We start from the raw sequence: 13,048 nt of genomic DNA on the forward strand, positions 1-13,048 counted from the left end.
GAGCCGTAAATTTCAGCCTAGCGCAACGCTCGGTCAAAGGGTCGTCGAACCTTCTTCTCATGGCTGCCATAAATTCATCAAAATTCCTCAGGAGAGGGGAATTGCATTTATGTAGCCATCCGACCATCCAGTCAGCTGCTTTCTTCTCCAAGGCCATTAACACCATTCTCACTTTAGTTTCATCTTTCTCTACATCAGGCCCATATATTTCCATATAATTCCAGACCTGAATAATAAGCAACCCGAGACCTCTGGGTTCTCCATCATATTTTACACTTAAGGGTGGGACCTTAGCCATCAGGCATCGCCTGGCCCCCCCTGCTCTTGGAATGTCTCTAGCCGCAGGGGGGGAGGCTGGTTTTGGGTTTTCTTGCGCATAATCCCCTTCGGCCCCTCCAGTTTCCCTTAAGCTATGCATTCAATACCTTTTCTCCAGGTCCTCTGTTGGCTCCTTTTCCACAGCTCTCTCTTGAATTCGACGTTCACTCCATGCCTCTTCGAGGAGCCTCATGGCGTGGGAGATTTTGTAGTCTTCTTCTCCAGCGACACTCCAGTCAGCTGCTGGTTTTTTCTTTGGCCTCCATCTCATGACTCCAGCTTGTAATTACTCAGGTTCCTCTTTCTGTCCCACACCCCAAGTCCATCTGGGACGGATGGCAGGTTCTTCCACTCTCAGTTCGGCTAGTCTTTCTGTTAGAGATGGTCCCGCTGCTGCCCCCACTTCTTCCTCCTGGTCGCTTTCATGTAAAGACATTTTCTTTTCTTCTTGTGAGGGCACCCCCCTCGGTAGTTGTTCGCTCTGGGTTGGGTGCGAGGTCAGATTCAGCTTATTGTCAGGTGCGACTTCATTTAATAATCAGGAAAGAAACCACTCAACTCCATTTGTTTGAAATCAAGTGTACTTTTACTAAATATAAATGAACAGTAGCAAAGCTAAGCTGAATCTGGTTAATTAGGCGCGAAAGCAAAGAATATCATAGCAATAGCAATAGCAGTTAGACTTATATACCGCTTCATAGGGCTTTCAGCCCTCTCTAAGCAGTTTACAGAGTCAGCATATCGCCCCCACAGTCTGGGTCCTCATTTCACCCACCTCGGAAGGATGGAAGGCTGAGTCAACCTTGAGCCGGTGAGATTAGAATCGCTGAACTGCAGATAACAGTCATCTGAAGTGGCCTGCAGTACTGGACCCTAACCACTGCGCCACCTCGGCTCTCTTCTTGAAAGTCTCAAGTGATTAAGCTCCTATAATTTCATGTATAATTCAATCCCCTCCCCTTGGCACCCCAGTCCATAGTCCAATTGTAATGCACCCAACTGTCAGGTGGGAGATATCTTCAAAAGACATCACCAGGATGGAATACCGGACAGTTAACCTTGGCGGGAAACTCCCTTCCTCCACATGCGCAGTAAGATGGTCAGGTCAGCGTCTAGAATCTTCCTCCAGCACATCATGATTCCCCTCCCAAATACCATGCCCCCCCCCTCCCCGTTGCAATGGCAGCCGAAGCAGCAGCAAAGCAGAGGCTGACAGCAGGATTTTCTTATAGGATCTCCTGTAAAAAACATGTAAACATGTAATCTGCGTAGACTATAATGGACCAAATCAGAGATACGTAGAAAAATGCAGACCTCATTATTTCTTCAATGCTGCTGAGTGTCTAGGAAAAAAGGAACTTTTTAACGTTATTTTGGCCAACTCACAAGAAGGCAGTTTATTATCTGAGAAAGCTCCTGATAGCGATACTGAGCTAGACTGACCAAGTTGATATGAGTTTCTTCTTGTAGTCCTCATATAACTTTGCCTGTAAGAATACCAAACACCTACTCTGGACAATAGTTTTGCTGCTCTTAAGAGATTAAGTACATTGTAGTCATCGCCAGCAAACAGCAAAATGGCCCTTTTGTGAAACAATGTGAAAATGGAACCAGATATTTAGCATTTGGTCTATAGTTATAGTCCTGCATTCACTGACTTATGGTCATGCTGCACAAAACCAAATAAAGCTCACCACTAAATAGACATTTACTGTATATAACTCCATTGCAACAATATGTCAGAGAGAAAAGAAAGAACCAGCTGATTTTAATGTAATAGATCATTAATTAGATCGAAATTCATTTTGACTAGTCTACTAGCTAGAAACCTGCATTTTTAAGAATCTTACAAAAAATCCACCAAGAGCAATAAAAGAGCTAGCAGTAAAATTATCCAGGAGCTAATCACAACATCTTGGAATGGAATGATTAATTTGACCACTGATGTCAACATTGTGAAGTCAAAATTAATTAATTAAAATTAATTATTTAAATACTCAAAGAAATGGATTTATTTTACTGATTTATATGAATATACTTCCTGCCCTTTAAACTTCCCAGAATGGCTTGCAAAATACGGCAATTGCAATAAAGCAGATTAAAGCAAAAACATCAATATTAAGAGAAGTACAAATCATACAACAGTTTTAATAACAACAGCAAAACATAAACAGAATTTGAGAGCTCATGAAAAGGTTTCTGCCTGATAATGAAGTGATATCAAAACAGGGTGCTCTGGGAAAATTTCATCCATCACCATCTCTGATTAGCAATCAACCTTATCTGGAAAAATGCCCTGACTGTTTCTAAATATGGCATTTAAATTAAGTAAATAATCTTTAGCATGCTCAGCCTTCCATCATAACTTAAACTTCATACCAACTTATTCCATTTGAAATATTACTTCTGTTGACTGGAAGTAAAAAGAGTGTGTGTCCATAGACAAACTTAAAGGGTTAAAAAATTTCAATCTGCACATCTATGAGAAATCCTAAGGAAACACAGAATTGTGTGGGTGAGACTGTGTTTAGTAAAATATTTTCCCATGAACTAAATCACCCTGCTTCTGTTTACTCATGCCATTATGCTGCCACTTAGTGGTGCAAAACTTCTTCTGCACCAGATAGACAATCTACTTGTATTACAAAATGATTCAACCCATGGGACAGGGGCAGGGTTGGGGCTTGCTGCTCCAAAGCACCACTTTTGCCTCTCTGTGCTTTTAGGTGCAAAGACCCTCTACAAGTGCTACAGTCTTGCAAATGAATTGATTGTGTGTATGCCACCAGCCTTCAAAAGGACATTAGTTGCTACAGTGAGTGAACTCTTCCAGCAGCACTTGGGGTACATTTCTATGCTGGAAACAAAGGACAGGAATTTCCACTAGCGGTTTTCTTGACTTGAACCAAGTGAAAGGGCAAATGGAATAAATTATCTCTCTTGCAGCAGTCTGTTAAACTGTCTCCTGCATGCAATTACTTGTCTCCTGGGGCTATTGGGAAAATGCTTAAATAAACTTTTGGTTTACCTGCCTGCAACACCACAGAGGCCCTATAAAAATTTATGAACTAAATATTTTCCCCATTTCCCGTAATATTAAAGTAAGCAACTACAATGATCTGCCCAATTAAACATATTCTGAGTTCAGGCAATGTTATCAAAACTGGATTGCCAGCATCCAGTTTTGGCAGGAAACAGTGTTTTCCCGCATGTCTTTGCTGTCATCTCCTGGTCATCTAGATATTTGCACCCTAGGTTAGCTGTATCTAACATCTTCAGCCTAGGAATAGGAAGATCTACTAGCCCAGGGGTCCCAACCTTTTGGACTTCAGGGTTAACCCCAATAGGAGCAGCCACCATGAGAAAGAGTATAGCCAGCTCAGTTTGGATCTGACTGAGGAGGTGGCTTAGCAGAAGCACCTCACTGAGGACTACAAGCATAGGCTTTTCAAGCAGAGGGAAGACCTGTTGGAGTGCAAGACCAGGTACCGGCACCTGGAGGCTCAGCGGGCTGAGATAGTCAGCCAGTTCCAGGCTATGATGCAGTCCACTGGAACGAGGCCCTGCCATCAGTGGCACCTCCCTCCAGCCTTCGCCCAAAGCCCCACACCAGGAGGCTAGTAGACCCCAAGTCAGAATTTCTGCCCCCTCCGACCTGTAGAAAAAGGCCCCGAAGGGGGAAACTCTCTGCAACAACACAAGCCTTCATTGCACATATCCAGCCCAATGGCCATAGTTTGAGGGCCCCCAATTTAGTGCAATATAAAAAATTAAAATAATTTGTCTGTGGACCACCAAAATTTTCTCATGGACCACCAATTGGTGGCCGCTGTACTAGCCCACGTTCAGGAGAAATAAAGCATTTGTTTAGATAATTACACCGATTCATTAATGACACACCTACCAGTAATGATCAGCTAGCTAAAGGTGAGTAGTATATGTCCATGCAATATATTTGAGAAGCCTCAACAAATAACAAGAAACAAAGAACAACCAAGATGATTAGGGGACTGAGGCTAAAACATACGATGAATTGTTGCATGAATTGTTATGGCTAGTCTAGTGAAGAGAAGGACCAGGGGAGACATGATAGCAGCCTTCCAGTATTTAAGGGGCTGCCACAGAGAGGAAGGGGCCAAGCTATTTAACAAGGCCAGACAAGGAATAATGGATGGAAGCTGATCAAGGAGCTGACTCAACCTAGAAGTAAGGAAACATTTTCTGACAATGAGAGCAATCAACCAATGGAACAGCTTGCCTTTGGAAATTGTAGGAGCTTAATCACTTGAGACTCTCAAGAAGAGATTGGACTGCCATTTGTAAGAAATGGTGTGGGGTCTCCTGCTTGAGTGGGGGGGGGGTTGGACTAGATGACCTACCAGGTCCCTTCCAACTCTGTTAATCTGTATTTAAAGAACAAGAAATTGCCAGAAGGCTTCATGTTAACTATTCAGAATTTATCTCCTTTATTCTACAGAATTAAAGAGCAAAGTAAATCAACATCAATGATCCTAAATATTGTCCTAATAATTGCTGAATGCAACAATATTTCTGAGCATTCCAGCTAAAATTTTGTGTTCCCTGACAACAGGGAGGCTATAGAATCTTGATCCTATCTGACATATAGCTGTCAGAATTTGACACTCTCTGATTGGTAACAAACAGCAACAGTCAATTATTTAACATTATGTGACATGTAGCAGCCAGCATTTATTTATTTATCAAACCCTTTCCCAACCTGTACCTATTGGTTAGGCTAGTTGAAGATTTGGGTCCTCACTTAAAAGAATAAGCAATAAACTGGTGCAGAAATCTGCTGTCAGTGATAGCAGGTGATATACCCTGGAACTAGTGATGATGTAATATAAGACATCTTCCTTTGTGTGCCTGTTGGCTTATCCATTTAGCTCAATGTGGGGTCCTTCATGTTCTCTGAGCTTGGATGTTTTCTTGCGGATGTTCCATTACCAAACTAGGTGCACTGATTAGTGCAGCGGTCACCAACTGGTGGTCTATGAGAACATTTTGGTGATACACAGAATAATATTTGCATTTTTATATTGTACTAAATCAGGGGTCCTCAAACTATGGCCCCTGGGCTAGATACATGCAATGAATATTTGTGTTGCTGCAGAGTTTCTCCCTTCTGGGTCTTTTTGTGTGGGTCAGAAGGCAGCAGAAATTCCAACTTGGAGTCTGCTTCAGCCTCCTGGTGCGGGACTTTGGGCAGAGGCTGAAGGGAAGCGCTGCTGGTGGCGAAGAGCTGGAGGGCCTCGTTCCAGTGGGACTGGAACTGGCTGACCATCTCAGCCTGCTGAGTCTCCAGGCGCTGGCACCTGGCCTTGCACTCCTGCAGGTCTTCCCTCTGCTTGGAAAGCCTAGGCTCGTAGTCCTAGGTGCTTCTGCTGAGCCTCCTTCTTGGTCAGATCCAATTTGAACTGAGCCAGCTGTTTTGCCAACTCTTTCTCATGGTGGCTGCTTAGCTCCAGCAATTGCTTCCTGTTGGGGCCCTAAGGAGCCCGGGCAGGCTGGTGAGGAGAGGCAAGGAGAGGCTGGCAAGGCGCCCCTCGATGTGTCTTTGAGTTGGCCACCCCCACCCAGTCACATGACCTGGCCACACCCACCCAGCTTGTCATTAGGCAGACCATATTAGTGGTCCGGGGGAATTAAAATTATGAATTTAGTGGTCTCTGAGATCTGAAAGCTTGATGATTCCTGGATTAGTGCACCAATATTACCTAGTTTGGTAATTAAACGTCTGCAAGAATCAAGAATCAAGCTTAGAAAGCACCAACGACCTCATAGTTGAACCCTGAGCTACAAATATTCTCCTCCATTGGTAATTAGCTCAGTTCTCGCATCTCTTCAAGGACTCACACCATCAGAGGGAGGATTTGAGTCAGGAGTCAGACAGAGGCAAAGAAAGACACCCTTTTATAGTGGACTTCGAAAAATGTGACTTGACCGTTTTTCGCAGTTACGACCTTTGCAGCCTCCCCATGATCTTGTGATCAAAATTCAGACATTTGGCAACTGGTTCACATTTATGACAGTTGCAGTGTCCTAAGGTTACATGATCCCCTTTTGTGACCTTCTGGCAAAGCAAAGTCAATGGAGGGATCAGATTCCCTTAACAGCCGGGTTACTAACTTAACAACTGCAGTGATTCATTTAACAACTGTGGCAAGAAAGGTCATAAAATGGGCAAAAAACTCACTTAACCAATGTCTCATTTAATCACAGAAATTGTAGTCATTTGTGGTCGTAAGTTGAGGACTATACAGTACTAGGTGTCTTGGCAGAATCATGTTAGTTGAACAAGCAACGCTGATTTGGTATCCTTTATAAAACCAGTGCAGTGGTTCAAGAGATGCAGTGGCTCAGTGGCTAAGATGCTCAGTTTGTCAGTCAGAAAGTTGTGCTGCGTAACGGAGTGAGCTCCCATTACTTGTCCCAGCTTCTGCCAACCTAGCAGTTCGAAAGCATTTAAAAATGCAAGTAGAAAAATAGGGACTACCTTCATGCTGGCCACATGACCACGGATATGTCTTTGGACAGTGCTGGCTCATTGGCTCTGAAATGGAGATGAGCACTGCCCCCTAGAGTCGGAAACCTATGCACTAGGGGAACCTTTACTTTTACCTTTATAACACCAAGGCATAAAAGATGATCTATAAACCTCACACGTGGCATTCAGTGCCAGACTCCACGAAAGCTTCACAAAGTATAAGCCGCCTGGAAGGAAGTCCCCGAAATCTGCCTGCTTGGGGGGTGTGGGGGTGTTCTTTAAACCCAGGGAATTCCAGACGGCAGCCTCGAGGAGAAAACCCATGCGTAAGCCAGCGAGAGACCACGCGTGTGTCTGCACCGTGCCAACATTTCCCTCCAACGATATCTATATTGGGAAAACCTCGACTTCGATGCAGGCCAAGACCGGGGGAGGCAGTTCTTCTCGTCCCTCTCGCCTCCGTCAACACAATGCGGGTCTGGTCTCCACACCGCCAGAGAGGGGGAGCCAGGCACGAGGTCTCACCTCACAGACATTGAGAGAGAGAGAGACTGACAGCTGGAGTATTCCCTCCTCCTCGCCGTCTTTCAAAGGATGGCCCCCAACTTGAATAGACAACCGAGACAACCAATCACAGGTTGCGCCATGCGGGCTCCTTTCTTGCAGCTGGCTTTTGCCGCCGCCGCCGATGCTTTCCAGCAGAGAAGCCTTGCCTCCTTTCCGGCCGCTCCGCCTCCCGCCCCGTCTACTCCAACGTGGCCACTTGCTTTCTTGCTTTTGAGCCGTCTCCTTTAAGACCCAGGCTTCTTAGCTTATATCCCGCGCCGGAAGCGGAGCGGCGCCTTCATTTCAGCTTTTCGGTGAAAGGGTGTCGACAGCAGCTGTGCTTCCACCCGCGCTCGTGCAGGGGCGGCTGGAGTCCTGGGAGCGCGGCGCCGGGCTATGGAGAAAGATCCGCGGCTGGGCCTGCCGGGGCTCATCAGCGCCGGTGAGTGGAGAACGGCAAGGGGGTGTGAGAATGGAAAGGGGTTCGCTTGGGGAAAGTGGGAGGGGTAGGTGGTTGTCCTTTCCCAGCCTCTGACGATTCATTTTGCATCATCATCACCACCATCCACCTCCTTCCGTTTGTTTTCTGAGGCAACCGGTTCCTCCGTCTTACTAATTCGTTTCCTTTTGAATGCGCTTCCAAATCCGTCTCGTTTATTAAAACAGGCTGGTGAGAGGAGAAAAGACATCGCCCGGCCCACGCGTGGGGTTTGTTTTGAGTCAATTGTAGGACGCCCGGCTCCTTTGTTTGGTGGCCGATGCTGCCTTTCTTCTCTTCCCCGCCTCTTCTGCGTGGGGATTTCTACTTGTTTTTGTTTATGGGACGCACCTCCGCCTTTTATTCCAGAGCTCCAGGCGGCGTTCCCGTTTCCTTGCTGAATGTCACTCTGGATATAAGCTTTGCTTTGGGTTGAGGTAATTTGTGAGAAGGGTTGGCAAATGTTATGGGTAGTCTAAAACCGGATGGTTTGTACAGATGTTGTTGCCCCTATCATTCTTAGAAAAATGCCCGGCTGGCATGTCGGTGAATGGGACGTTCCCATGAAAGAGCTTCGTGGGATTTGAAGTCCAGAATGTGGTAGACAATAGCAGATTGAGGAAGCTATTTAAAAAAAAAAAAATCCTCCAGAAAATATCTTTACGGCATGAAGCCTTAGCAGAGATGCTGATTCTAAAGCAGAGGTCCCCAAACTTGGCAACTTTAAGACTTGTGGACTTCAACTCCCAGAATTCTCCAGCCAGCTCTGAAGGATGAATTTTTTAAATAATATTTATCACTTTAATGTGTGATCTGTAGAGCTCTATTGAGATCTGGATCAGAAGGCAATTCATAGAAGAACTCTTTTCATAGCAGTGTTGGCAGGATGGTTCTGTATGGAAAATTCAGAACCAGCTCCATCTGGTTCTTCAACAAGCATTGCAAACCTAGATCAATCCCCATGCCATTTCTAGCATGTTCAGCTTTTTCTTTTAATTTTATCTTTCTGAGAATGGAAATGGGACAACATTTTCTGGATGCTGCTAAGATCTTGTCTCCCCCTTCCATTTTCTGGCTGTCGCCAACATCTACAGAAGGTTCTCTTAATCTGAAAATACATTTTCTGGGGCGGGGATTGCACATATACATACACAATATGAATATAATATGATTTGGGGGGGGGGGAAATGTTGCATAAAACTCAAGGTCCTTTGCTTGGCTCCATGTTCAACAGTCTTCATTCTCCTTTTAGTTTTCCCTGACAAAGAATTCATTGTCATTCCTTCCAGTCTGTCCTTGTCACACCGTTACATTCTGCAAACTTCCAAATGTGCTGCCCAGAATAAATTATGTGAATGAAATATTTGTGCAAACTTGGGTGTTTTTAAAAAGCAGCAAAACCTAGTGACATTCTCTCAGACATTTGAACCTAAATATGACCAGCTCTTCCTTTCATTTTATTTGTTTACTTTGTCCTGCCAGGTTTAATTGAATAATTCAATGAGAGAAGAGCAGATGGTGACAGTTGCCTCATGTTATCTACTGCTGTCCCTTTTGCCCTGCTGTGATGGATGAATGGAAGCCTAACCCACAACCCAAGCCGTGGAAGAAACGCAGCTGGTACCTGGCCTGGAAGTACAAGTTGACAAATCAGAGGGCACTCCGAAGACTGTGTCAGGTGAGAAGAAGCCCTTCCATTTAGATACTTTGGTAATGGGGAACATTATATCTGATAAGGTGATTAGCAAAGATCTTTGGCTTTATATACTTCTGGATTATGGTGTTTAAGGAACAGTAATCCTTGAAATGGAATCACGTAGAGGTGATATTCTTTATATAGCCTCAAGAGCATATTTACATAAATGGATGCACTACTTTGGAAAGACAGGATGATGTAGGATTTTGCAAGCTAGCAGATCTATTATAATTCAAGCTGTTCTTCAGGCAAGAGTACAGTCTATGAAAGCTCATGTTTCAGTAAGAATTACTCAGCTTGGAACATTAAGACATTATTTGTATCTTTTAAATGTATCAGACAAGGTCATATAATCTGAACTTGTTTCTTTTGGACATCCACCTACTTTTTTCTGTTTAGTTTATTTTTCTGCCTAAAGGCCATTGCATGCACTTTGCATTAAATATTTTAAAAATCTATAATAAAGGGTTTTTAAACCATTTCAGATTGATACATCTGATAGTTATAATTCATAAATTGTATCCTTTTTTGATAGTACGACTGCATGTTTTGAAAAGAAATAAGTGGTTCAGACCTTACACAAGAACAGAAGTCTTATTGTGAGTTAAATTATCCATCTTATGCAAGATGACTGGGCGGAGTACAATAAAAATCAAGTATTAGAACATATAATAAAACCACTTAAAATGCTTACATAATTAAACACAAGTAAGAAGATCACAAGAAGGTTGGAATCAGAATGTTCTGCATGGTTCAGTTTACACCTGGGGCTCCCTGGTACCAGGAGATTCCCAGCCTGATTGGCGGGGGGGGACGGGACATGTTTTTGCAGAAGACCAAAAGGATTAGGGCCAACCTCACTTCAGGGGAAAATGAAGGTCCTTTTGTAACATAGTAATTTGTATCCCAGTTGCTGTTTTAGTAATGATGGTTTCTAAATGCTCTGGACTTTAAATTCTCCACCAGCATTTTTCAGAATAGTTGTCCCAATTGGGGACGATGTGCTAGTATTTTAAATCCAGAACAAGTAAGGTTGCCCTAAAAGGATATCTGTGCTTCACAGAAGCTTCCTTGTTGCAGCTAGGCTGAACTTTTTTGTAGATTCATTGAAACTCTCTGATACTACAATGTATCCAGTTTCTATTGTCTGTCTGAACATAGAATTTTCTTTGCCTTCACCTTCACTTTAACTTTTAACTTTAACTTTTAATAAATTTATATGCCGCCCAATCCTATAGGACATGTGATTTATCTGAGCATTTTGATACATCTAAAAGTCCTGTGCATTGCTTTTCTGGTTTTAACCAAACAGTTGAATGGGTCAGTTACAGATTGTAATGCAAACATTGTATTGTAGCATGGGTAATCAAACCAATTATGCCTTATTCAGAAGTGATGGTTAAGGTTGTGCTGCATATGCCTGGAAGCCAGGCATAACCTAGGGTGTTCTTTGTTCTTTTCCTTTTTGCAAAGCAACTTGGTACCCAGGTACTTTTGCTGGCAAAGAATAGGATGGACAAAAGTACCTGCTGAGGACCCTATTAACGCTTGCAGAAAGTTCTGTGCCATTGGATATGGACGATAATTAGTTCATTTAAGCAGAATCATATAACAGAATAACAGAGTTGGAAGGGATCTTGGAAGTCTTCTAGTCCAGGAGTCCCCAAACCCCAGTCTGCGGTGTGGTACTGGTCCTTGGCATGTCAGCAACAGGTCCACGCAAACAAGCAAACCTCATCCACGGGATGCAGGCAGTATGCAAAACCATGCCTCCTTCTGGTCTGTGGAAAACATTTCTCCATGGAACCAGTCCCTGGTGCCCCAAAGGTTGTGGGCCATTGTTCAGATTATATACAAGTACATCAAAGTTGTACATCAAAGTACTGACTGAGGAAATAGCAGCAGTTCATAAATGAACCACTAAAAACAATTAAAACCTTCATTAATTGATTTATCCATTGAAATTTTGGTGGTAGACCTGCATTGAGATACATGACTGGAGCTATTTCTGATACAAAACCCTGTTATGGCTACTGTCTGGCTTGGTTTTGGTTTTTTTCAAGTAATTTGCATAAACCATTGGGGACCTTAGTGAGCAAATTTATGAGGAAGGGCTATGCTTTTTCAAAGGTTAAGGTTTTATAAAGTAAAAAAAAAATCCCTCCCTTCCTTCCTTCCAAAAGTACATTTTAATATGTTGATACTTTGAGATAATGCTTACATAAAGTTGGTAAACTTCCAGCTCCATGGTAGTTGTGATTGCCATGATCAAAAGCCACTGGACTAATAGCCATTTTTTCTGGGATGCTAGGTAGGTTGCAGTCATGCCAGTAGTTCTATATGAAACAAATGTACTCACCTGCGGACCCCAAAAATGATCTGAAGTGAACTGAGGAAATCTGGGTTTCTCTTACACCTGTCACCTATTATATAACCAAATCACTTTTTCCTTATGTGGACCGCTCTGGGCCTCCCAAGTCCAAGTCATTAAACATTTGTAGGAGAACATGGGATAGAGCTTTCTGAAACCCATTTCCCAGTTCTGTTTTCAATTTACCGCTGATGATTTGTAACTAATAATGGATTTCTTAGACATTTTATCTTCGCACAAAAAGGGGATAAATTTATCCTACTACATTCTAAAGACTGACAGTGCAGCAGTCAGGAAGGTATGACAAATGCATTGCAATGTCTTGTCTGGATCCCAGTGTCTTAAAATAGCCAATTTAATATAGAGCTGTCAGTGCTGCAGGAGATCCTGACATCTAGACAGGACTAGTTCAGATTTCCCATAGAAACCTATATACTTGTTGTGCCTTCATCACCAGAGGCTTAATCATTATAGTACCATACAATATGTTATACAAATGTGATATATTCTGCACAAAGCACTTTGTTACCATATAATGGGAGCAAGAGTGACATTCTTTTCCTGTTGAGATAAATTAAGTACATGAGAAACTGTTTTTTTGTGGGGAGATTTTGTGTCAAGTAGGAAATTAAGATAATTTGAACATATGTAAGCATATGAATTGTAGGCTATGTAGTTAAATTATTTTACAATATCTTGTTGGGGAAAATATTGTAATAGAATGAATAAACAATTCATATTTTTTCAATTTAATGCCCAAATGCTTTATTTCTCAGTTTTGAAGCCCATTTTATTTATACATTTTATTTGATCTCGTATTTTCATATTTTTATTAATATCTTCTTATTTTTAACTCTTAAAAATGGAAAGCATTCCCATGAAGTTCTGATCCATTTGGCTACCTTAATTCAAGTTAATTTCACCAAAATTAATCATAATTAAAATAAAAGTTGCTGTCCCCTTTGTTCTGTTTTTTTTTTTTTTAAATTTAAATCATTTGTTGGTTAAATTTTGTGCCAACATTTCCTGAATCTCTGAACCTTAGTCTCTTTTATTTTTGTAATACAGAAAAAAAGTTACACTAACTTGGGGGTGTTGCTGCAAAGGAAAAATCTACCTATAGATTAATTA

At 42.5% G+C, this 13,048-nt stretch overlaps 1 protein-coding gene across 5 annotated transcripts in view; it reads left to right on the forward strand.

Annotated features, from left to right (window-relative positions):
• Window positions 1-7,421: 7,421 nt before the first annotated feature.
• The window catches only part of POMGNT1 (protein O-linked mannose N-acetylglucosaminyltransferase 1 (beta 1,2-)), an 81,046-nt gene continuing 75,419 nt past the window's right edge, over window positions 7,422-13,048 (forward strand). For 3 of the 5 annotated variants that reach the window (XR_004255446.1, XM_032217781.1, XM_032217780.1), the window contains exons 1-2: window positions 7,422-7,814; window positions 9,333-9,528. Coding sequence is in view for 4 of the 5 variants with exons in the window: in XM_032217781.1 (XP_032073672.1) it covers window positions 9,418-9,528 (111 nt within the window). In the remaining variant the exon portion in view is untranslated. The remainder of the gene's footprint in view (window positions 7,815-9,332; window positions 9,529-13,048) is intronic. The other 2 variants (XM_032217782.1, XM_032217779.1) reach the window with 2 other exon arrangements.

The sequence above is a fragment of the Thamnophis elegans genome, chromosome 5, assembly GCF_009769535.1.
Source record: "Thamnophis elegans isolate rThaEle1 chromosome 5, rThaEle1.pri, whole genome shotgun sequence".
Lineage (NCBI taxonomy): Eukaryota > Metazoa > Chordata > Lepidosauria > Squamata > Colubridae > Thamnophis > Thamnophis elegans.